This window comes from Kogia breviceps, chromosome 3 (assembly GCF_026419965.1).
Source record: "Kogia breviceps isolate mKogBre1 chromosome 3, mKogBre1 haplotype 1, whole genome shotgun sequence".
Taxonomy (NCBI): Eukaryota; Metazoa; Chordata; class Mammalia; order Artiodactyla; family Physeteridae; genus Kogia; species Kogia breviceps.
In genome coordinates, this window is record NC_081312.1 from 49,848,043 (window position 1) to 49,874,413 (window position 26,371).

Consider the following 26,371-nt stretch of genomic DNA (forward strand, 5'->3'; position numbering starts at 1 on the left):
TCCCTGGGGGTAAAAGATATATATTTTTTTAAGTATTACCAAAACCAGGATATGAAATGGTTTTTCCAAAGCCAGTTAGTTATCAGTAGTGCTTTTCTTTAGCCCTTCATGCATCTATAGGAGTCTCATTTGAACCTGAATTAAAGTAGTCCTGCCCGTTTGTTTCTTATTGGTGACCTTGTGTTTTAGTTTTTTTTTTTTTTTTTTTTGCGGTATGCGGGCCTCTCACTGTTGTGGCCTCTCCCGTTGCGGAGCACAGGCTCCGGACGCACAGGCCCAGCGGCCATGGCTCACGGGCCCAGCCGCTCCGCGGCACGTGGGATCTTCCCGGACCGGGGCACGAACCCGTATCCCCCGCATCGGCAGGCGGACTCTCAACCACTGCGCCACCAGGGAAGCCCGACCTTGTGTTTTTATGTTGACAAGTAAGGTTGGCCTCATAGCCGTGAACGTGACCTCTCTCTTCTTTGTTTCAGAGGGTTTATTACCTCTCTTTGGAATTTTACATGGGCCGAACATTACAGAACACCATGATCAACCTTGGCCTGCAGAATGCCTGTGACGAGGCCATTTACCAGGTACATTGTCTCCCTATTTCTCTCATTCTCTCCCTTTAAATTTCAAGTTCAACTCAGGAACCTTGGGGATATAGCCACCCCCCCGGCCCCCCAAAAAAAATGGTGAAAAATTGCTTCTATAGACATGGCTATTACAAACTATTAGAAATCTAAACTATAGTACTCCTGATCTCTGGGTTAAGAGGAACAAAGCTAGAGAACTAGTTTTGCCTCATGAGAATTTTGTTCTGCAATCAGTTTTTGACAGCATTATGCAACAAATTACATTTCAGAAATTAGCATCTGAACAAACCTTTAAGAAGTACTTGAGTCCCTGCTATCAGAATCACAAGCTTTACTTTGGGCTCCTATATACTTTTTTAAAGGGATCGAAGTTTGACTGTTATTTGTATATCAAGGCAATATGTGAAAGTAATAAACTTTTAAAATTCTGTTGTCATACTTTCTCTATTGCTTAACACTTTCTTTTTAAATGAGGAGCCTGAGGTCTTGAACCTAATGCTCTAATTTGTTCGAATGAACATATTTAACTGTTTCTCCTTTGACATTCAAGCATCTTCACACCAAAAATAGTCCTTAACCTTTCTAATATGGTTAATAGGACGAACGTGTATTTGCAAAGATGCACTCTAAATAAGAGACTGTTCAAGCTGCTTTTGTCCTGGCATAGGGCTGTTGTCCTCTCACGTGGTCAGCTGCTTGTCACTGCGGCTGGTTTCCTTTTTGTGGGTTTAGTAGAGCATTTCATGTGAAAGAACCATTGCAGCTCCTCCCTGCTTCCCTTTTCTTTGCTTCCCCTGATAACCGCTGAAAAAAATATACCTCCTTCGCACCATCATCTAACCAGGTGGAATGAAGTGACCCGTGTCTCCTTGCTCAAGGTTTATAGCCTACTCTAGACTCACATGTTTAGAATGTTAAAAATCCTGAGCACTAACATTAGCAGTTGATGTCACAAGGACCCCATGCTCTAGTCACCAGGGAGCAAATTTGAAAGCCCTTTGAACAATGAACAGAAGCAAATCCATTTTTGAACTCTTAGAAGCTTTAGTTATCAGGACTTGTGTCACAAAGCAACTTTTGATATAAGGGTAGGGATCCAAGCAGGTAACCCCATGGCAACTGGGGCATCCACTTCAAGCACAGTTACATCTTGTGAGTATGTTTTCAAATGTGTAAATTATGTTTCCATGTAAAACTTCATGGATTGCATCACTTTCAGATAAGAATGCAGTCATTTCACAATGGACCATTATCAGCCAGGCATGGGCTAGATTATTATCTAGTCAGCAGAGGACAGGTCGTTTAATTGATCTGGCCATCAATGTCCTCATTGTAAGATGAACAGTCCAAAGTGACCTCTAGAGCTGCAGAATTTTTTTTTTTTTTCCGGTACGTGGGCCTCTCACTGTTGTGGCCTCACCCATTGCAGAGCACAGACTCCGGACGCGCAGGCTCAGTGGCCATGGCTCACGGGCCCAGCCGCTCCGCGGCATGTGGGATCCTCCCAGACCGGGGCACAAACCCGTGTCCCCTGCATCTGCAGGCAGACTCTCAAGCACTGTGCCACCAGGGAAGCCCATTTACCTATTTTATATACAGTAGTGTGTATATGTTAATCCCACCTCCTAATTTTTCTCCCCCTCCCACTATCCACCCCCCCAGTCTGTTACCCCAGCGAGAAGTTGAGGATTTTAGGCCCATCCAGCAGGACCACAGGGCTGAGGTTTCCCTGACTGCTGTCTGGCCCCTGGTGTCATGGGCAGTAACTCACTAACTGGTTTTGGGTTAACAACCTTTGACCTTACTGAGTAAATATGTTGTGGTCATGAAAAGATCAACTTTAGTCCATCCCAGAAAAATCTGACCTCATACCTTTTGGTAATTTTCAAAATTTAGTCCAGTTAGTATCAACTTGGTACTGGACTATTTCTGAGGTTTTACCCTGGCAACAAAAGATAATTTTAAGAAAAAACATTTATCAAGAAATATCTACCCAGGAATCATTCTGAGTGCTTTGTTTGTATAATCTCATTTAATTCACAGCCCTAAATGAAATAGATACTATTATCCTCATTTTTAAACAAGAAGTGAAAGGCTTAGTGAGATTTACTACCTTGCTCAGGTTCATATAGCTAAGAAGTAACAGAGTCGGTAATGGACATTTAGAGCCCATACTCTTCTCCAAGCTGCTGCTGTGCCATCTTGGACAGTTTGCATCTTCAGTCACCAGCATCTGCGGCAGGTATCTGATGCCAGTGCAAGCAGTGAGGGACCTGGCAGGATTGAGTTCACAGGTGAACCTGAAGACCCAACCCAGAGCTTTAGGAAATGACTGTTCTCTCTGAAGTGGCCTCTTTGTATATCTAGAGTTTGTATCCACATCCTGTGTTGTTCTTCTTTCATCACCAGCTTGGATTGGATATGGAGGAGTTAGAAGAAATTGAAGAAGACGCTGGGCTTGGCAATGGTGGTCTTGGGAGGCTTGCTGGTAAGTGTGCTATTGTCTGGCCCTTGACGCCGTCTCACATGCCATGCACAGCCATGCTTAAAGAACCAGAAGACTGTCTAGAAGTGCACAGTGTGAGCTGGTTGTAGATGTGTTTGTTTCTGAGTCTGCACGGTGGTTTGACCAGTTCTAGACAAACAGTAGAGAACGGATCTTTAACAAAAGAGACATTGCTTAAAAAGTTTGGAGACATTGCTTCAAACCCCAAAGCTAACCAGATCCTTCCTGTGCACTTAAGGGTTTCCAAAGTGGCCCCTTCACTTCACTGTTATTTGTTCACAGCTGCTCAATTCACATGCTTGTGTGGTAGCACCTAAGTTGTTTAGCCATTGTGTTATCATCTTGTGCACTTAACAGTTTGCTTTTTGATTGACTAGTAGGCAGTGATACACTTGTTATACTATTGGTATGATTTAATTAATGAGTATTTTTTTGTGTATGGATGAAGTTTGAGTTCTTTGCTTTATCCAGGAAATGATTTTTCCGCAAATATAGAGGAAAACATTAAAAATATAATACCAATGCCATTAAATTAAAAATATGCATCCTTACCACCAAGCAATTCTACTTCCTGATATCTACCCTAAAGAAATACACCAACATGTACACAAGGAGGCATGTGAAAAAAATTGCTACAGTATTGTTTGTAAAAGCAAAATTTTAGAAATAACCTAATGTCCATTGATAGAATAGGTAAAAAAGTAGAGGAACAGCATGTTACAGAACAATATGTGTCAACCTAAAAGTGAACTATTTGTACTTCCCTGCATAGACCTCCAAGAGGTGGGGGGCTGGGGGCAGAGGAAACAAGTTGCATTAAAAGCCACACAGTGTGATACCATTTATGTTTTTTAAAAATTAATATTTTATGTGAGAATGTATATATGTAAATCCATAGAAAAAGTCTGGAATTTGAAATACTGAACTGCTCCCTGTGATCTTCTGTAGAGAGGAGCGGAGAATTGGGGGCGGCAGTCAAAAGGGATGCTAGGCTAGCCCTGTCGGTAACATTTTAATTGTTTTTACAAAGAGGATGTTACTATATTATTTACTTGTGAAATTTAAATTTAATAATAGAATGTACGACGACACATGTATGTATCAGATTGTACTCTATGAAAAATAAATATCTACATCTTCTCTTTTAGAAATGATTCCACAATCTCTTAATTTTACACACAGTTTCAAATGACTAGAACTCCATTTGCATGTGTTTCATATTGTTTATTCCTTACTACATTAGTGGCCATGTGTTTTAACGTTGCAGTTAGTCATAGAAAACGCTGCCTTTGGCATACTTGGCCACCTTGAGAAGTTAATCATCGGGTAATTAGCAGGCTTTCCATGGAGCTATAGGAAGACCAGCAGAGCCAACGGCATGCTCATCTAAGACTGACAAGGTAGCCTGCCTGCCTTTTATGTAAAGTCCCAAGCCTATCTTTTGGCAGGGTTAACCCCACTCTGGGCCTGACAGGGAAGGGGTAAATGAGGCTGAGTAATTCTCACTAGATGACCTCATCTCTTACCAGACTGGAAAAACTGGGACCCCATTCTAGTGAGGCTCTAAGGATAATTTGATCAGGACCCAGGAAAAGACAAATCGCCACAGCTCCGAGAGGGCAGGAACTGGGACAGAGCCAGGCCACATGACCACAGGGACTGGAAGACCCTTGTGATGTTACAGTAACTTGAAGGTTTTGGCCCTTGGCCTTTGTGGATCTGTTTTAGGACTCCACCATGAACCTAGCTCAGTCTCTTCCTGTTTGATCTACAGTTGTCAATGTTCTTTTCAGTTTTAGATCCTCCTATATTTTCTCATTCACTGTATATTTCTCAGTTCAGATTTTTGAGAGGGGCAATATGCTTAGCGTAACCCCTAAACTTGCTCCTGACCACAAGATAGATCCTACCCAGCCAGGTGATTGGCTGCTCTAGTTCAGGTGCTCTGTCATTTAAAGACGTTGGCTAGAAGAAACAGAAAACCTAGCAAAAGCTAGTTCCGCCAACAAGGACATGTATTATCACAGAATGAGGACTTCAGAGGTTGGCCACTCCAAGATTCATTTATTCCACAGCACAATTCTGTCAGGACTCTGGGTCTCTATGGTTCTTTTGACTTGACCTTCATGGAAAAAAGACAGCAGCAGTAAGGAAAATTTTTCACTGTACCCGGCAGACTTTCTAGCACCTCTCATTGGATTGAATGTCATTGTATGCTCATGCCAAAACCCACGCTGGTGAAGGACATAAAATTACTCTGATTAGCTTAGAAGTTTAGACTAGTCAATATTCAGTTCCTGGTCCAGCCTCCCTGAAGCATAAGGCCACCTGATATGTGAACCACACTGGAATTCCATTAGCCAGAAAGAGAGTCTGCCCCAGATGCCCAGCTAGTCAGTCAGATGGGTCACATGTAAATTATACATGTCTTTTCAAGCAGGGGGGCATGGAGACAGCTTCCCCTAGAAAGGGCAGTGGCAGGAACAGACATAATAAAGGATATTTCTAATGTAGACCAGCTTCCTTACCTGTTCTCAGATGAAATGCCAACACAGTGGTTATTTATGGATGGTGAGATAATAAATGTTTGTTTTCTTCTTTATACATGTTTGTATTTTCTACCTTCTCTATAGTTTATTTTCTAATTAGAAAAAATGTTATTTTAAAAACTTAATACCCACTGTGCTGCAGTCTCCGTGCTTTAAGACACAAATATGGTTTCTCATAGAGAAGTGTTTTGTGGCTGCCATGTTTTTTAGAGAAAGACAAAAATTTGACTAACCTTGACGACTCTGCCTTTTGCCTGTGCTCTGTTTGATTTAGCCTGCTTCTTGGATTCCATGGCAACTCTGGGACTTGCAGCCTATGGCTACGGCATCCGATATGAATATGGAATCTTCAATCAGAAGCTTCGAGATGGATGGCAGGTATGTGAGACATATTTTTTAATTTTGTCATTAAAGTACTTTGTCTTCATGGTGTTCTGGATGATTTATAATTTATGGACACTTTACATAGAGCTTTACTACTTTCTGTGGCATTTGGTTGACATCAGTGAATACTTCAGTCTTCCCACTTTGAGGTGTAAGCTCCCTGAGGGCAGAGAGCCTGCCGGTATCACCAATATCATTCACCACCAGATCCGTAGCATCTTGTACAGTGCCAGACTCACAAGGGTGCTCTGAAAATATTTATCACTGATTGCCTGAATGTGGACTAGCTATAATGTGCAATGTCCTATCTCTGCAGCATATAAAATGGAGGAGCACATCTTTTGGCTCATGATCTTCCCCAGTAACTCTTTTTTTTCTTTTTTTTTTTAAAATAAAGTTATTTATTTATTTATGGCTGCGTTGGGTCTTTTTTATTATTATTTATTTATTTTTGGCTGCATTGGGTTTTCTTTGCTGCGCATGGGCTTTCTCTAGTTGCGGTGAGTGGGGGCTGCTCTTCGTTGGGGTGCGTGGGCTTCTCATTGCAGTGGCTTCTCTTGTTGCGGAGCATGGGCTCTAGGCACACAGGCTTCAGTAGTTGTGGCTCGTGGGCTCTAGAGGGCAGGCTTAGTAGTTGTAGCACACAGGCTTAGCTGCTCTGTGGCATGTGGGATCTTCCCCGACCAGGGCTCGAACCCATATCCCCTGCATTGGCAGACGTATTCTTAATCACTGTGCCACCAGGGAAGTCCCCCAATAACTCTTGATAGTAGGAAGCATGTCACCATTTTTGTAGGTGAGAAAACTGAAGGTCTTAAGAGGTGAAGTCACCTCAGATCACACAGCTGGCAAATAAGGCTGTATATCCCCAGATTTCCAGGTCCACATTCAGTATTCTTTTCTACACTCAGAGTCTTGCCCTCCTTAACATGCCTATCTTACAAGATATATAAGCTCAGTGTTCTAATTTTTTTTATAAGATGAAAGCAGGCAATCCTGTTAACTATTATATTAAAAAACTCTGGCACATATTTAATATGTATAATTATAGTGCTCTGTAGAAAATTGCACAAATAGTAATGAATCATACAAATAACTCTCATTTTATTTTTATGTAACCAAACTAGATTCTTAAGTATTTGTTTCTCTTTATCTTTGGTAACTCTTTGAACTATAGTCAGCCCTGGCATGGACAGTTTTCCCTGATGCTAAGTGTGATTTAGGTTTTTTCTCTCCCTATCTTTGTCTCATACACACACATCATTGACAAAAAGATACTGGATTTTCAAGAAGCCTGAGCTCTCTGAGCCCTCCCAAGAGTCAGTCCAAGGTCAGCGTGATCAGGCATTGGGTTGGGGGACCTAGGCTGGAGCTAATCCCAGGGGAGAGGAAGGATGAGAAGCTGAGTGTCCCTGCCATCCACTTTCCCCTCCCTCAGTGTTTGGACACTCTGGGCCAAAGAAGGAGGGCACTAAAATATTTGATATGATAAGAGAGTGCACCAAGGGAAGTCCCAGGAGGAGAATATTGGGAACATATTGAAAGACAAACTTCCAAATTTTGTTAAGAACCAGTGTATCTTTAGCTACTCCTAAATCAATTAGGAGGCAGCATTGGGTAGAAAAAAAATTGGGCCCTAATATGAGATCTAATTTCTAATTTGAGGCCTAAGTGCAACTCATTACCCTTATGAAGTTTGTTGCCTTGATTAGGTTACCTAGCTTCCCTGAGCCTCACTTTTCTTGTCTGCAAAATGGAGATGCCAGCTTCTCAGAACTATGAAAATATGTAAAATGTCTGTTGCACAAATAGGCACTCAATGAAATGTTAATTTGGCTTAATAAAAGGAGGATAATTTTTCAAATTGTGGTATATAATAAGATATTAATATAACTGTTAATATCATGTTTTTAATTAATTATAATGAAATGGGAAATTGTTTATGATAGTTGAAAAAAGGAGGTATAGGATCATTTGGATAGTATGATGTATCCAAAGGAAACCAAAAAGATAAAGTGCTAGAAAAAAAAAAATACGTGAAAGCTTCAACAGTAATTAATTATCTCTGGGAGATAAGATTATGGGTGACTTTGACTATCTTCTGTTTGTTCTCCTACATGACTCAATATTTCATGAGAAATGTGTATTTTATAATCATAAAAAGATATAAAAACAAAATAATTGGTTCCCTTCCACAGTGAAGTAATCTAGGGCTACATGGTGAGAAGCCTATCTTGGCAGGCATTTCCAGTAGGACCAAGATTTTAACACAACCTGACCAAGCGATACATGGTATCCATTCTCAGTCCTTTGTATCCTGTATGGTACTCATTATACCCCAGAATGTTTAAGGATTTTATTTCTTTTCTGTGAAAGATTTTTTTTAACTCAGCAGATCAATCTCAAAAAATTGTCTTTCAAGTGCATTTTCCCCAAAGTCTTATGAAAGGTCACTCTTTATTAATCCCATGTATGACCTTTGCTACTTTTAAATGGCCTTATTTCAGGAAACCATTCCTTCTCTCCTGTAAGACCCAAGAAGTATACATTCTAGTGTCCTTAAAGGAAAAAGAGAGACCAAGTGGCTTTTGCTAGTCTCCAAAGCTAGCTTTACTACATCATCCTTTCATTACAACTGAAACTGAGTCAGAAGGACACCTAATTTTATCTACCATAGCCATTGTTCACTGGGATGGGATTTTAAAAAGCAAACATAAAAAAGAAACCGTTTCCATGAAAAACAAAAAATATCTTCCAGGAAAGCAGAATGCCTTTTGGGGGCATGGTCACTGCTCTACTCACATCAGCTACATGGTTGCTCTAACAATGGAGAAGACTGATGAAAATTGCACAAGCCAGGAGGATTTTTAAAGGTTGATGGACTTTCAGTTTTTGAAGGCTCTCTTCAAGGAAGATTTGCAGTAATAAAGTGTTCCTTGTGAACTCCACCCCGCCCCCCAAGGAAAAGAATTTTATTGCTAAAATGCTTGACTTACCTCGAACTCTAACGGGGATCACTGAAACCTTCTCAGAATAGTCCTCTGAAAATGACTGGCCACTGGGAGGAAGAGAGGGAAAGGCAGTTGCGACAGCCTCAAGTTAAAGTTGAACAGTCACACACTAAAGTTCTGAGTGGAAAGACGCTGACAGTAGAAATCTCAGGGTTGAATCAAGCAGTCTGCTGGAACATTCTTTCTCTTAGAACCCTGCTATACCTAGCCGTGCACAGTTCACATTACCCAGCAAGCTTCTCCTGGCCATTGTTGAATCCTTGGTGCTCCCCAGAAACATTTACCAATGACTGGTACCATCAGAAAGCAAAGTTTGTTGACAACTCCTGATGTTTGCTCACTGTTTCTTCATGTCCCGCGCTTCCCACAGTTGACGGGAAAAGCATTGCTTCGAATTCAGTCACTCACAGAGGTCCTGAGCTGACCTCTGCTTCCATGCTGGCTGGAATAGATTCCACCCAGTAATCTCTCTAGGAAGACCCCAGATCCAGCTGCCATGCATCCCCCCCAATACACACACACCACCACTGCCACCACCACCCAGGCAGGCACACTGCTCCTCACGCCACAGCCTCCTGCTTGCTTTGTCTCAGCTCCTTTTCATCTGGGATGTTCAGATCCACAAAGCCCACTTGGATATAAATGAAAGCTCTCCTCCCGTCTGGCCCCTGCCCTTCATATGGCTCAGCAACTTAGTGCACTCAGGGATCACTGGTTACATGGAAATCTACATTTACAGACCAGTTTGTTAATTTGTTGGAAGAAAGCAAGATAGAAAGGAGGTTGATCACCATCCTGCAGCCTCTGTGGATTGAGTTGGGGTGGCTGGAGGCATTTCTTTCTTTCTCTTCTGATCTGCTCAGACCAGCTTGCTTTTATGAAATATCTATTGTTCAACTTACCTTAAAAACAAGCTTTGCATAACTGAGGGAACTGTTGACTGATTTCTTGCCAAAATCAGGAAGAGACTCAATAAAGAACAGGAAGCTAGGAGTCCTATTTTCCGACAGAACTTGTCAACCCAGTGAAATTAAAACCAGCCATTATTTGGCAGGGAAAAATCAGACCAACATTGAGAGTGACTGGCTGACTAGTCCCTTGTCACTTAACAGCGTGTCCTCAAAAGAGCAAATGCAGCTTCTGATTTGCAAAGGAGGCCAGGAGGGGCCAGTGGTGGGAAGCCCAGAGTTCAGCCTCTTCTATGGGGATTTCATGCTGCTTAAGGGGAGAAGAGTCTACTTCTGCTGCATTTTTCAGCAGAAAATATGTTGTCAGCTCACCTGTGCACATGATTTTTGAGAGGAATGCTGTTTCTGCTTCGCCATCCTCCTAGTTCGTGTAAAAACTTAAGGTGTATATTACAACAGTCCTGAGTGCTGAAATGAGGCAAATAGGCCGTTAGGTTCTTTCCTGTTACAGGAAGCATTGTGTGTTCACATTGACCAGTATTTGAAACCCAGAACCTGCCCTTGCCTAAGTGCAGCGTGAAGTGTTTTTTAAGTCAGGATGTTTGATCTTTGTGCATATCCTCATTTATTTTCCATAGAGTTTCTAGTTATTAACATGAGCTAGAGGACTCTAACTTAACCAATTTCTTATCAACTGATAAAATTCAATCCTTTCCTTGTTAAATTTTAATTGTATTTTTTGTTCTCTTTATGAATGGGATAGCCAAAGCCTCAATTCTGAATTACAGTTCCTGACTTTGTATCGCCATGTAGCTCCCGGCTGCACTGTGTACCCGCTGGCTACATGTTAAGATGCAAATTTTTAAATGCAAAATTTAAGACCCCTCCCCAGACTGCCTGAGACTCTGCATTTTAACAAGGTGCATTGTACTGATTAGCTCACATCTAGGTCCGGCCTTCCCTAGGCTTCGTCCTGCATCTGCTACATCCTCCTGCAGCTCTCTAATTCCAGACCTTCTATCTAAAGATGTTGTTTCTGTGTGTCCCTTTTTCATTCATCATGATGCTGCTAGCTCTTGTTAATGGGCAGCTTACTAGCATTCCCAATATGATCAATGTTTGAATAAATGTTTGTGTGTTTGCTTGTCTGGCTGTTGACATTAATGTTTTGTCTAATATCTCAAAATATAGCTATGTTTGTTTGCCTCTCTCCACACTGTGCCTGGGGCAGACACTGAACTCATACGTAGGTGATCATGAAGCATCCAGCATTGTGTCATAATTCATCATGAATATCTTTTTTAACTAAAGCTGAGTTTTCTAAGAGGGAAGGATGAGGAATCAGGTAGGTAAAATAACCATATTGGGGGTAATCTCATTGACAAGGGAGATTTGTACTAAAAACCTTACCCCTCCCTTCTTGCCAGAACACGACTGCATTTTTTAATATATATTGAATATTTTAAAGGTTTCACTCATAATATCTTTACTTTAAAAATGCAACCCCCACCCCACCATGTGTCTTTTGTTCTTGTTTTGGCATTTTTATTTGTTTCTTTATAGAAAACAAAATGCATTTGATGTCCAGGATACCCTAAATACAAATTAGATTTTAAAAATTTTATGAGAAATATTTTGTTATAAATTGATATAAGTACATGGGAAAATGTTGTAATTGTCAATAAAATAAATTCCTTACATTTTAGTATATGTCATTTTCGAAACGAATTAGAAATAATAGTTCATGGGACTTCCCTGGTGGCGCAGCAGTTAAGACTCCACGCTCCCAATACAGGGGGCCCGGGTTCCAGCCCTGGTCAGGGAACTAGATCCCACATGCGTGCTGCAACTAAGAGTTCGCATGCTGCAACTAAGGAGCCGGCGAGCTGCAACTAAGGAGCCCCCTGCCCCCCCGGCCACAACGAAGGAGCACACATGCTGCAACTAAGACCTGGCACAACCAAATAAATAAATAAAATATAATAAATAATTGTTCATTATCAGATCAAAATTACATTAAGGATTAAATTAAACAAAGACTACAAAATGTGTTCTGTTGATGGAAATGTAAATTGGTGCATTCACTATGGAAATAAGTACGGACGTTCCTTAAAAAGCTAAAAATAGAACTACCATATGGTCCAGCAATTCCATTCCTGGGTATATATCTGGAAAAAATGAAAACACTAATTCAAAAAGATACATGCACCCCAGTGTTCATAGCAGCACTGTTTATAATTGTCAAGGCATGGAAGCAACCCAAGTGCCCATCAACAGATGAATGGATAAAGGAGATGTGGTGTATATATATATGCAATGGAATATTACTCATCAATAAAAAATGAATTAAATACTGCCACTTGCAGCAACATGGATGGACCTAGATAATATTATGCTTAGTGAAATAAGTCACACAGAAAGACAAATACTATATGTTATCACTTATATGTGGAATCTAAAAAATAATACAAATGAATGCATATGCAGAACAGAAACAGACTCACAGATATAGAAAAAAAATTTGTGGTTACCAAAGGGGAGAAGGAACGGGGGGAGGACAAATTAGGGGTATGGTATTAACAAACTACTATGTATAAAATAGATAAGCAACAAGGATATACAGTATAACACAGGAAATTATACCTATTATCTTATAATAACCTATAATGGAATATAATCTGCAAAAATACTGAAACACTATGCTGTACACCTGAAATGAACACAATATTGTAAATCAACTATACTTCAAATTAAAAAATGAAACAAAATAATAGTGTTCCGTACCTATACTGAAATAAGTTTATTAAGGGAGCTTTCTATGAGTAGTTTTTCTCAACTGATTCTGTGCTTTCAAGGCACAAAGCTCTTGACAGAAACCATAATGTAGGACCCATCAGGTCCAGGTATCCAACAATAAATATCCCTGGGAAGCCTCTCTCTTTCCCTCAAGCTAAATAATTGGATTCACAGATGTTAAGACACAGGCTTTAGAACCCACAGACCTACCATCAAATCTTACCTGTATCATTTACTATCCGTGCAACTTTGAGCAAGTTACAATTTCCTTAACAAAGGGAGAAGCCATAGCTCCCTCCTATAGTGTTGCTATGAGGATTAAATGCAATAGTATGTATAAAACATTTAGAGCAATACTAGCCAGTATTGTTGTTGATTTAGGCTGTACGACAATAACAAAGATGAATTAAGATTGACAGAACCAACATCTTTCTTGCCGAAACAGTATTCTTGAGTTGTTTCAGTCAAAAATATATATATTTATTTATTTATTTATTTGGCTATGTTGGGTCTTTGTTGCTGCACGCGGGCTTCCTCTAGTTGTGGTGAGTAGGGGCTACTCTTCATTGCGGTGCGCGGGCTTCTCATTGCGGTGGCTTCTCTGGTTGCAGAGCACGGGCTCTAGGCGCGTGGGCTTCCGTGGTTGCGGCTCACGGGCTCTAGAGCGCAGGCTCAGTATTTGTGGCACGTGGGCTCAGTAGCTGTGGCTCACGGGCTCTATAGCGCAGGCTCAGTAGCCGTGGCGCACGGGCTTAGTTGCTCCGAGGCAGGTGGGATCTTCTTGGACCAGGGACTGAACCTGTGTCCCCTGAATTGGCAGGCGGATTCTTAACCACCGCGCCACCAGGGAAGTCCCCCAAAATATTTTTAATTTGATATAATTGAAGGGCTAGGTCCACCGCTCCTGAAAAACAAATTCTAAGCCATGTCCTTTTTGCAGATAGAAGAGGCAGATGACTGGCTTAGGCATGGAAACCCCTGGGAGAAGGCCCGCCCCGAGTTCATGCTGCCTGTTCACTTCTACGGGAAAGTAGAGCACACAGAGGCCGGAACCAAGTGGATCAACACGCAGGTATTCTGAGAGCCCTCGCGCTGAGCATTGTATAGAGGATGGCACAGTGTACGACGTGTATATGGTGTTGAGTATAGTGTGTTGTATATTGAATAATAGAGTATATTTTTATAAATAAATCTGTTACTTCTCTTAGTGGAACCCACTCATTTTGGAGACCAGGGAGCTGAGGCCAAGAGAGAAGTGACTTCCCCAAGACTTACCAGGGTCATTTTGTCATCTGGTTTATAAGAGATTAATCAATTCTATAATCCCAGCATGCTTAGCTCTCCAGTTTTATATAAAGCTGTTGAAACCAAGATTGAATAAAGTTAAATGTCATTCCTCACCCCACTGCCATATGTACATTGACTTGTAAATTCTAAGGGGTAAATATTTTTAAAGTGAAGTATTTATTCAAAGGATTACCAAAGTTCTTCTTCATTACAGAGTCAAGAAAAACAATGCAAAATATTGCAAAATGCACTCTGTTACTGTGTGCCAAATCACTTCTAGAGAAATAATGCTGGTGTCAATCCAAGTGTACTTAATTCATGGCCGTGTATTTATCCTGCCACCAGATTAGAGGGTTACCCTGCTACTGAACAATTTACTTTTCAGGTCCTCTAGTGGTGGTTTCTGCTTTGCTGTCTTCATACCTCCTGATAAATAACCCCTAAGAACTACTGGATTGCACTGTCCAATCACTGGAGGCTCCACTTGAGATATTTGTTTAGTAAATATAACCTTACGCCAGAAAAGATGTCTCACTGGCCACTTTAAAAGCTTAAAGCTTGGTAAAGACCAAGGAGATGCTGTTCTTATATAGCAAAATCAGGAACAAAATTCAGTATTGTAATGCTAAATTCAGTTGGTTTGTGGACTCTAGACCCATGTTATAGTGGACTTTTAAGCTGATGCTTTATTCTGCTAATCCATGCAAGGCTATTCACAGTTCACAAAAGAAAGACTTCTTTTGAAGTTTTTCCCATCTGAACATGATTTATTCAGCATATGAAATAATGGATTAGAAGCTAAAATAGGTCATTATATATAATAAGGAATAAACTAATACTGTAATTTCAAGGTGTTTCCCTCTATCCACCCCCCCTTTTATTTTGGTTAAACAATAGACCACAACAAAGTTGCAGTTGATTACACATATGATCAGAAGAACTGCAACAAATCAATTGTTAATATGCCTAAAGAATTCTCACATGTTTTGGGTATTAATCTAGCAAGTATTTGGTGTCTCAAACTTCCAGTGGCTTCTGATCTGTTTAAACGTACACAGGTTATACACCCAATGCTGGAAACGTTCTGTTTACTTCGTAGGTCCCACTGATGACCTTATGATGACCTGATGATATATTTACAAAGCACCTCTAGATATTTTCATAATATATCCAGAAATTCAATTAGGGAGAGTGTGTTTTTCTGTGCCCACAAAGGCAAGTTTATGGGGCACATGTAATAAAGGGTGAGCTCGCCCAACCTGTGCAGAATTTTATGGATTGACGCCACTGCCTTATCAGCCCCAGATTTGTAGCTAGTGAGGTCAGAGAGCTTGAGGTCACACCTCATGTATGCCTGCTATGAAGGCTTCAAGTAAACTGAGTTATTTGTTTCATTTCGTGTGTCAGTTCAGGTCCTCTGGGAAGCAGACAGAAGGGAGAATTAGAAGTACGAGTGATCTATTGCAGAAATGCCTGTGAAAGATAAAGGGAGAGGGAACAGGAGGATGGGGGGAAGTCTTTCAGACTGCAACGCAGGTGTGACACCTGTGAAGGGAGAGTGGGAACGAAGGATTCTCAGGAAGCCTCACACTGCAGTGCATCTCTGAACAAGTGCCCAGGCTGATGGGACATTGCTCATGAGGGGAGACCTGGCTCTCATGCTGCCACCACGATGGGAGCATCCCAAAGAAAGCACAGCCTCGTGTGAGCTCTGAGGTGGCAACTTCTCCTTGAAGTTCTCTAAAGGGACCTCCAAGCCATGTGCTTCCCCAGCTGCCTCAGTTATGCTTCAAGGGTCAGAAGGACAAGTCATGTTTGAACCCAGACTCAGAGTCCCACTCTGTAAATGACTTCTGATTGACCACAACTTGCTCTTAGAACTCCAGAGATCTTTATTTCCTAGTAAAAGATATTCAAATAAATGTGATTTATTACTCTGTGGTTATGATGTTCATGAAAGCATGACTGAATGTATGTGACTGATTGATATAGGCTAGAGTGTTTCATTCCTTCATAATTCAGCAGACCCAAATTAAATTGGGTTTCAACACTACCACTGACTATGACCTTGGGTAAGTCACTTCTCTCTCAGCTTCATTCCCCTCATATCCAAAATGCCTTAAGTTGCACTAGATGATCTCTAGCATCCTCCAATTCAATCAATCTGTCATTCCCCTTCCTTAGAGCTTGATTCTAATGAAGCAGGGAATAGAAAATTGTCTTCTCCCACATAAATTTTAAATTCACGTGAAACATGCTTCATCTTCCTGTTCTTCTCTATTTCCATGACTGTCACAAATATTGAGCTAAATTTTCCAAAGCTCACCTCTTAGACACATCTCAGCTAATTATCAGCTTATTTGTTAGATCACTAAAATAACTCTTCTTCGTGCAACTTTGAAAAATCTAGCATAGCATTTTAAACATCATATGTAATATGTATCTGCATAAATTTCCTATTCTGCTAATTTTCACCATATTTGAAATCAGATCATTGAATAACCTACTGAAGCTTATCTTGATTACTGTTTTTTAATGGGTACAGATTCACATTTACCACTTTGCACATCATATTTTGCTATTCTTAGAGCAGTGTCTTGATCTTGAAACATGAAAGATCTGTGTCCAGATCAGGGCAAGGGACACAAAGGGAAGTCAACGTGGAAATGATGTGGAGAACCATCTGGGACCATCTGTCTGGGTCATTCCAGCCATCCAGATTGTTCCAAGTGGGAGGAGGGCCGACATGGCCCCTAATACCACCTCCAGCCTTGGGACCCTTAGCTTGGTTTAGGGATCATACAATTTGAGTTGGTGATGGAGCCAGGAACCAAATTCCAGCTGCTGTCTCCCAGCTCTGTTCAACCTCCTCCATCCAAGTGGGAAACAGTGAGCAACTGCTTTGGTTTCACCCCCCAGGTGGTCCTTGCTCTTCCATATGACACCCCGGTGCCTGGATATCTGAACAACACAGTCAACACCATGCGCCTCTGGTCCGCTCGTGCACCCAATGACTTTAACCTCAGAGACTGTGAGTACAGCGTGGGCTCCCTTTCCTCACGTGTATCTTTAATCTTTCTGTCCCATGATTAGAGCCAAGTTGCGCTGAGTTTCTGATCCGAACTCTTTAGTGACTAAAGCATTATATGGAGCAGGTATGGAGCACATGGTTAAAGCAGTTCTTCAGTCTAGCCCTCTTAGACTGTCTTGTGAATCACAGCATGAAGGTTTGCTGAAATCTTTTTGGATTTTTAGGAATTTTAGGAATCCCACATGGTACCCAACAAGCATCAGGTGAGATCAGGGGGCTTCTGAAAACAGTGGCTGGCTCATCTGTTTATTCATTTTTCTAACATTTCCCTCAGTTAACGTTGGAGACTACATTCAGGCTGTGCTGGACCGGAATCTGGCCGAGAACATCTCCCGGGTCCTCTATCCCAATGATAATGTGAGTGATCAAGCTTGCTTTCGCAGTGGAAACAGAAGCAGCTTATTTCAGAAGCATCTATTCAGTAGCCATAAAGCACATACTTAATATTGGGTTTTTTCCTTCAGTGAGGAATAATCACCATATCTCTTCCTGAATTGTGTAGATTTCCCCTCCCACCCATGTAAGGAAAACGAATTTGTACAATTCATGAGATCAGAATTGCTGTTTCGCCCTTGATTAGTGACCCCATCACTAATTGGGAGGCTCTGTACATGTATTTCAAAACAAAACCTGGCTATAAAAGATGAGGTGCAGTACAGGTGAAGCATTCCTTCGTTTCCAAACAGAAATTTCATCCACAGCATCAGAAGTCCCTGGAGGTGGTCTTGCCTGTCCTCTTCCCCTCACTCATGGGTCTCCTCTGACCCAAGGCAAGGTGGGGTCATGGACCTCAGAATAGACCCAGGAGCAGACACTTGTTTCTTATGCCACTTATTTATCTCATTAAACTTTTTCTTATAGGTGATCATTCCAAAGTTTACACGAAAAATAACTTAGTTTTTTTTAAAAAAAAAAAAACACTTGGAACTGGTTCTCAGATGACTGTTATGGATTCTTAGTGGGTTTAAATATACTTAGCTCTAACTTCTCCATGAGTAAAATAATTTTCTGGATGCTATAATGATTCTTTTAAAAAAATAATAATCTCAAAAGCAACCAAACTAGTACTCTGCTCCACAAAGATGTCACAAAACAAGGATCTTGGGAACTAGGACATAAATGATCCTAAGACCAGATGTCCACTTAGTGTTAAACCCATCTCCAAGGAGGATTAAGTGGATTTGCTGCAGCATTTTTAGGAACTTAATGGTATATGTTATTTTTCCTTTGGGAGAAACAACGTGACTTCAGTACCTTAAAAGAAATCTGTAACACAAAAGCAAAAGACTGTTCTGGGGCTTCCCTGGTGGCTCAGTGGTTGAGAATCCGCCTGCCGATGCAGGGGACATGGGTTCGTGCCCCGGTCCGGGAAAATCCCACATGCCGCGGAGCGGCTGGACCTGTGAGCCATGGCCGCTGGGCCTGCGCGTCCGGAGCCTGTGCTCCGCAACGGGAGAGGCCACAGCAGTGAGAGGCCCGCGTACCGCAAAAAAAAGACAAAAAGACGGTTCTATTTCAAGGTCAATTAAAGTAAGAATCCTTCCAAGACTGAGGCCACATTGCCTAGCCAAACCCAAGCCTGCAGGATTGTTTAACTAGAAGGGGCTTGAAATTCATCCTCCTATCTTCAGTAGAGCCCAAACCTAACTTTACTTGGAAATAATCATCCACAACAATTGATAACACATACTAGGTTAGCATGGGGTGCAAAGTTGACTAAATTCATTGGGCAAAAAAAGTAGCTCTCAGGGTTATGCTTGTTTTTAAGTAGAAGTTGATAAATCTTTTTCGTACTGTAACCACAAGAACAGACTCATTCCCTCTCACCAACTTGGCCATAGCCCTATTAGTCTGTCTTCCAAGAGGCTTGCCCCCTGTCCTCACTCTGCCACTAATGAGATTTTTCCTTGCTTAAAATTCTTTAAGTATTTTGCTTACCCCTAAGAGAAGTACAGGTGTATCTTCATCTATATGGTCATCAGTTCTCTGACACATCCTCCGTGATCTTGCCCTAGCAATAGGTCCCAGCTGTAGAGGATTATTTGCCCTGTTCTTTCTCACCTCCATGCTTTGCCCAGGTTTCCTCTGCCTGCAGGGAATACTCGGGCCCTCTGCGCTCACCTCAAATTCCTACTTAACCTTTCAGGGCTCAGATAAAGAAATCACCTGAGTATTCAGGTTCCCAAAGTACTGTGTATACACTTAAATACAACATAAATGTTTTTTAAAACTGTCGTGTTTTATTTCAAGCCTTGATTATACATCTGTCTCTCCCCAGTAGTTTGAACTTAACTGAGGTCAGTGACTGTTTAATTAATCATTTTATTTCTAGCACATTAAAATTCCCTAACTCAATAAACATTTAAATTCATTGTGGATGGATTCATGTGCTTTTTTTAGAATAATGATTTCATTATTGAAATCATTATTGAAATCATTATAAAAGTGATTTCATTTTACCATGAAACATGCTACTAGAAAAAGAAATATAAGCAATATAAAGAACTACCAAGTAAAAAAGAAATTCCAAATTCTACCACCTATAAATTCCCATTGGTAGTATCAATCCATACAGTTTCCTATTAACGACTTTAAATTTTTATTTTGGTTTTTAAACTTTTATCAAAGTTGTACCTGCACATAGTTTAAAGAGAAAAGCAGCTCTCTAAAGCTTACTATAAAATCAGTCTCCTATTTCCCACTTCCCCAAAGCAACTACATCCCCTTGCTTTGAATTGATTTTCTGGATACTTACCTCCATATTTCTAACAACATGCTGTTACTGCTGCTTTGTGATTTCCTCTTTTTACAATATTGACTCCCTGCTACTGAAGATGAGAATTTAGCTCCCTTCCTCCCATAGACTTCCACCCCCACCACAAAAACACATTTTCTGTGCCCAGTCTCTCAACATAATTACATGGTGATTTGCACTAGCTCTTCAGCTAGTGTTTACATTATTACGACGCTGTCAGTGCTACAGACAGCTAATCTGTGCACATACATGTCATCATCTCATGATTATTTTTACTTTCCTTAAAATGTTCTCCTTTATTGGAGTTAATCATTGTTTTGTTTGTTTGCTTGGTTTTCTGAGTACTTTTCCCTAATTTATTCTACACTCTACCCCAGTCGTAGAAATTTCCTCTCAATATATTCAAACACCTTAGGTATTCTGTTGACTCAGTCTTTTTGAAGTCTCTTCTGGATCTCTTCTGGTTGGCTGCTCCACTGTCATCCTGGGATCTACTTTTCCCATTGTTCTGAGGACGTCTGTGCTCATATACTCTCTGGGGTCATTTGTTTCCAGGATCCCACGTCTTGGTTTGCTTCCTTGTTTGGGTAGTACAGATGCCTGGGGCTTCCTAGAAAAGGACGCAAGTGAGGTCAAGTTTTCTGAGACCTTGCATGTTGGAAAATGTCTTTATTTTTACCCTCTCATTGGTAGTTTGCCTGGATACTGAATTTTTTAATCTCCTAGTTTTTGGTGTTGCCGAAAAGTACAGTGCAATTGAATTCCTGATCTTTTGTTTGAATTCTGTGTTTTTCCCCCTTTGAAAGCTTCTAGTCTCCCTCCCCCTCCCTCTGTCCCTCTCCAAACCCCCTCTCTCCGAGTGTACTAAAATGTACTAAAAGTTTTGGGGCATGTGCTTTGGTGTAAGTCTGCTTTCACTTATCATGCCTGGGTACCATTTCAGTCTGGGGACATAGGACTGCAGCTCTCTGAGAAATGGTCTGGAATTGTTAAACATCCTCAACTGGTTCTTTAGTCTTCTTACCTTTTTGCTTTTGTTTATCATCTCTTTGTCTTCTTGCTCACGTTTTGGGCAATCACAACTCTCTCTTCCAATCTTTCTACTGGGTTTTTCACTTTGGCTGTCATGTTTTAATTTCCAAGTAATCTTTTTATGCTCTAGATATTTTCTTGAAGCATCTTATTCTTATTTCTTGAATACAATATCTAATCTATCTGAGGATACTGATAGTATTCTTATAATCATTCTTTTCTCTAATCTCTGTTACCTCTAAGTTGGCTTTTATTATTTTAACATCTTTTAGAAGTTCTTCTTAGATGTCTAATGGTCCTTAGCTGCCCACTGAAACTTAAGAGAAAGGTACCAACAAGTTTTGGGGAGCTCTGTCCACTTGTTCGGGATTTATCTATTTGGTTTCCCTCACCTGTGACCTGCTAGGGCCACTTCCTGGTGGAGCTCCTCATGTCTATGTCTTTAGGTCCTCCCTCCTGGGCTGGTCGAACTCCCTAGAGAAGACGCTTGCAGCTTCTTTCCTGGTGGAATTAACACTGGCTGCCTGTGTTCTCAAATTCAGTTGGGAGATGAAGACTGAAAGCATCAGCATTCAGTACATAAACTTTCACTGAGCCTCTTCCCCCATTTTTAGTATGGGATGGTACCCCTGCCTCTGACTTCACCTGCTGCCCTCCAGTCCAGAGGCCCCTGTTATACCGTCTCCAGAGAACAGACCTCCAGCTTCTGCCTGAGTTAGCAAAGGAGATTGTCCAGTTGAGGGAACTGGAGAGGAGGTCTGAGGCCAACTGCTTCTTAGGCTCTCCACTAACCTTTTACCCCCTCTTCACCCCTACTTCTGAAGGCACCCAATGCTGACAATTCCTGGGCCTTTTGGGAGCTTCAGTGTATACACTGGGTTGTTCCTTTGGCTTTTTTCCACTACCAGGTCGGGATGCAGCTTTCCTGGGTCTTCTGGTTCAATTACCATTTATCCATCTGTTTTTCAGCTTCTGAAAAGTTGTTGCTGTTGTCTTCTCTCCACTCCCTTCGTCCTTTATCAGTATGCCTTTTTTCAGTCCCTTTACTGTCATTTTAGTGGCGTTTCAGGAGGCTGATGCTTGGCATTCAACCTGCCAGCTTCCACCAGACATCCCATGGGCTTTAGCCTTAAAGTCCCCTGGTGGAGGGGGCGCCACCCACGTTCTGGCCACTCTTAGCAATGTGAACCCTCTCACTCAGTCTCTCTGGCTTGAAGTTTTTTGAAGGGAAGGAGCTGAGACTGAAGCAGGAGTACTTTGTGGTGGCTGCTACCTTACAAGATGTCATCCGACGTTTCAAAGCCTCTAAGCTTGGGTCCAGCAGTAGTGCCGGAACTGCGTTTGATGCCTTCCCAGATCAGGCGAGTATTCAGCCTGAATGCAGGCGGAAACAACTGAGGGGATCAGGACTTTCATCAGATTTACTCCTCTGTCTCCGTGCTAAAAAAAAATCTGAGTGTCTATATAGCAATCAGAAACAGACCCACAGACATAGAAAACAAGCTTGTGGTTACCAAAGGGGGTGGAGGGAGGCGAAGTAGGAGTATGGGATTAACAGATACACACTGCTATGCATAAAATAGATAAGCAACAAAGATTTACTGTGTAGCACAGGAAATTTACCTATAATGGAAAATAATCTGAAAATATTTATATATAACTGAATCACGATGCTGTACACCTGAAACTAACACAATATTTAAATCAACTATACTTCAATTAAAAAAAAAATTGAGGGGCTTCCCTGGTGGCTCAGTGGTTGAGAATCTGCCTGTGGATGCATGGGACACGGGTTCGTGCCCCGGTCCGGGAAGATCCCACATGCCGCGGAGCAGCTAGGCCCTTGAGCCATGGCCGCTGAGCCTGCGCGTCTGGAGCCTGTGCTCCGCAAAGGGAGAGGCCACAACAGTGAGAGGCCCGCGTACCACCAAAAAAAAAAAAAAAAAAAATTGAATAGCCTACAGTATACTTAAAGCCTTCCATAGAGGGTAGACGTTTTGTTTGGTGCACATATGAGGCATGGATGAGGACAAGGACCTGGGCCATCGGTTACCTTCACATCGGTTTTCCCCTTGCAGGTTGCCATCCAGCTGAATGACACTCACCCTGCACTCGCCATCCCTGAGCTGATGAGGATTTTTGTGGATATTGAAAAATTGCCCTGGTCCAAGGTCTGGATAGTTTGGCTTCTTTTTCCTTTGACTGAGCAGAATATCTGTGGTTAAGAGATTCTGCCAGAAGCGCCTTTTACAGTTTTTCAAAATAAGTTACTGTTGCTAACTTCCAACAGTTAAAGGTAAACTTTGCCCTGGTGCTGACATGTCTCAGTTCTTACTGCTTTACAGGGAGTAAGACTAAGAACTAAATAAAACACATTACTAATGGGACACAGCTCAGTAGCTATATTAAGGCTTATATTGTGTTTGCCATTTTTGTGTCTAAAAGGATTCGAAATTAAACTCTCTAGCCTCAGAATACAGCTAACTGAAGGTGTCCCCATCGATTTTAAACATACTTTGTACTTTCTCAGAACATTACTGAAGTTTTATTCCTCAAGTTTTGTTTATTTAATAAATGAAAGACAAGTTAGGATACTAGAGAAGATTTATCAGCGTGCTGTCCTAAATTTTATCAGACAATTTACTGCTCTTCCTCCCCCCCGCCCCCCCAAAAAACCATGTTCCCATTACCTGGACCATTCAGGAACCTAGCGGAATTGTGTCTAACTGTATACATGCAGATAGAATTGTCCTGTTGCTGACGGGCAGAAGCGTTTGGCCTGCAGGATGGGGCACACCTGCAGGCCGCCTTTCCTGCAGAGGCAAGCACTGAGCCCCCTCTCCCCCCAGGCATGGGAGATCACCCAGAAGACCTTTGCCTACACCAACCATACAGTGCTCCCGGAAGCCCTGGAGCGTTGGTCTGTAGAGCTGGTGGAGAACCTGCTTCCTCGACATTTGCAAATCATTTACGAGATGAATCAAAGGCATTTAGATGTAAGTCACTTTGACAGATTCATAACCCTTTTGAGAAGGAGGTCTAGAGATGTTAAGGGTGGCTGCAGTCTTCCCTCTTACCAAACCTGAGGCCCAAACATCTTTCAGTCATTGATACATCAAAAGCATTCAAGTCTGGGTGGGGCTCTGTTAATGACATCGTTTTGAAAATACTAACCTGGAGGGATGGCATCTCCCTAGGCATCTTCACTCCTCTCTGTGGGAGTGAAGTTTTACCTTTGCTCCATCAAAGGTTTTGGTTGGGAAGTGAATGACGTTACCCCAGGGTTGCTGGAAACCTGAGTGACCAGTAAGGCCTTTCTCTTCCTTTGCGTAGAGAATTGCTGCCTTGTTTCCTAAAGATGTCGACCGCCTGAGAAGGATGTCTCTGATAGAAGAGGAAGGAGGCAAAAGGATCAACATGGCCCATCTCTGCATTGTGGGCTCCCATGCTGTGAATGGCGTGGCTAAAATTCACTCAGACATCGTGAAGAACCAAGTGTGAGCCTCCATCCCTGTTGTAGTGGGTCTCACATTGCTCAGGAATAGAACGGTGCTAGTGAATGCAGAGTTGTGGTTGGAGATGAGGAAAGGCCCCGTTAAATATTTAAAAGTAATGTCTTCTATGCAAAGAACCCTTCTCTAAAAGAAAAAGAAAAGGCCTTCCTCTCTGAACCATCCTAATTCTAGACTTAGAAGAAAAGAACAAACAAAAAAAACTATTCTGCTCAAAAGTCTGATATATATGTCAGTGCCAGGAAATTATATGAAGGTGATTAGATTGGATTTTTTTCTTGTAATTATTTTGAACTGCAAATGGATTTCTATTTAGAATGACACCCATAGCTGCTGTCAGCCCCTCTCTCCACTTTTATTTAATCTTTCTAAGCCTACACTCTGCTTCTTAGATCTAACTCTGAACTTCATCCAGCATGCAGGAACCTGCCGTTCCGGCCAAGTTCAGTGATGTGTCTCTTCCATCTCCAGATTCAAGGACTTCAGTGAGCTAGAACCAGACAAGTTTCAGAATAAAACCAATGGGATCACTCCAAGGCGCTGGCTGTTACTCTGCAACCCAGGACTGGCAGAGTTAATAGCAGAGGTAACTGCGGAGTGCTGAGGGAAAGGGGGTTTCTGACTAGAATTCAAGAGGCAGAGAGTGCACTTATAACTGGCAAATCCAGTCTGCAGCAGGGCCTGCTTCATCCCCAAGCCAGTGGCCTGTGCAACCCCACAGGGCTCCGCACTGGTTTCATTCTCCGCTGTAGCCAGCTTGAAATTCTTAATTTCAGAAAAAGAGACCCCATGCATTATGTAGCTGGCCCTGGTGAACAGTGCTCGTCTGACACACAGATGGTACCCCTGTTTAATAAAAGAGGATAACAAAGGTCCTCTAAATAGTAACTAGTAGAACCTGGGTTACTTGTCACCCTTTTTAGGTAGATTTCCTGTTTTTAACACTTAATACCACTGAAGGTATAGCAAGTGTTCTTCCCACAGCATTTTTAGCATCTCCTGTGAATGAAGCCATTCTTTGTGCCGTGGGGTGTGAGTGTTAGGGGAATGTGAGCCCTTAGCCACTGACTGACAGAAACTGCTCATGTGGGCTTGACTGCCTTCCCTGCTTAAAGTCCTTTTCCTTTAAACTGAAAGAAAATCGGGGAGGACTATGTGAAGGACTTGAGCCAGCTGACGAAGCTGAACAGCTTCCTGAGTGACGACATCTTCCTCCGGGAGATTTCCAACGTGAAGCAGGTGAGGCTTCCCGGTGTGTATGCTTTTCCCAGCAGCACTTGCTTGGAGGGTTTGGGCCCCACTGTTTAAAAACAGACCACCCACCCAATGCTTCTGAGTCCAAAGGGCTCTGGCCTCGTGCACTGTCTCAACAGGAGAACAAGCTGAAGTTTTCTCAGTTCCTGGAGAAGGAGTACAAAGTGAAGATCAACCCATCCTCCATGTTTGACGTGCAGGTGAAGAGGATCCATGAGTATAAGCGGCAGCTCCTGAACTGCCTGCATGTGGTCACCATGTACAACCGTGAGTCAGCCCTGCAGCCCCCGACCAGCCCCCAGAGATGGAGCTCTCCCACCCTGGCCATCCACCGTCCTCCATTCCATCCCCTTCTCCATCTTTTGCAGGCATTAAGAAAGACCCGAAGAAGCTATTCGTGCCCAGAACAGTTATAATCGGTGGCAAAGTAAGTTGCTTCTCTTCCCTGGGGACTTGGGGGCTCTCGTCTCTTGCCGTTTCTCCACTTCATCATGCCTGCATTCTGTCATGTGTCCACATCCTTCCCCAAGGCTGCCCCAGGATATCACATGGCCAAATTGATCATAAAGCTGATCACTTCAGTGGCAGAGGTGGTGAACAATGACCCCATGGTTGGAAGCAAGTTGAAACTCATCTTCCTGGAGAACTACAAAGTGTCTCTTGCTGAAAAAGGTAGTTCTGTCCTCACAAACCATGCGGGGCCAG

At 42.1% G+C, this 26,371-nt stretch overlaps 1 protein-coding gene across 1 annotated transcript in view; it reads left to right on the top strand.

Annotated features, from left to right (window-relative positions):
• Positions 1-26,371, top strand: part of PYGL (glycogen phosphorylase L) — a 51,962-nt gene that overhangs the window by 5,149 nt on the left and 20,442 nt on the right. The window contains exons 2-16 of the mRNA XM_059057161.2: positions 477-578; positions 2,991-3,069; positions 5,911-6,014; positions 13,676-13,807; positions 16,942-17,053; positions 17,388-17,470; positions 22,118-22,261; positions 22,979-23,071; positions 23,750-23,896; positions 24,234-24,397; positions 24,884-24,998; positions 25,550-25,651; positions 25,786-25,933; positions 26,035-26,093; positions 26,197-26,338. Coding sequence (XP_058913144.1) covers positions 477-578; positions 2,991-3,069; positions 5,911-6,014; positions 13,676-13,807; positions 16,942-17,053; positions 17,388-17,470; positions 22,118-22,261; positions 22,979-23,071; positions 23,750-23,896; positions 24,234-24,397; positions 24,884-24,998; positions 25,550-25,651; positions 25,786-25,933; positions 26,035-26,093; positions 26,197-26,338 — 1,726 coding nt within the window. The remainder of the gene's footprint in view (positions 1-476; positions 579-2,990; positions 3,070-5,910; positions 6,015-13,675; positions 13,808-16,941; positions 17,054-17,387; positions 17,471-22,117; positions 22,262-22,978; positions 23,072-23,749; positions 23,897-24,233; positions 24,398-24,883; positions 24,999-25,549; positions 25,652-25,785; positions 25,934-26,034; positions 26,094-26,196; positions 26,339-26,371) is intronic.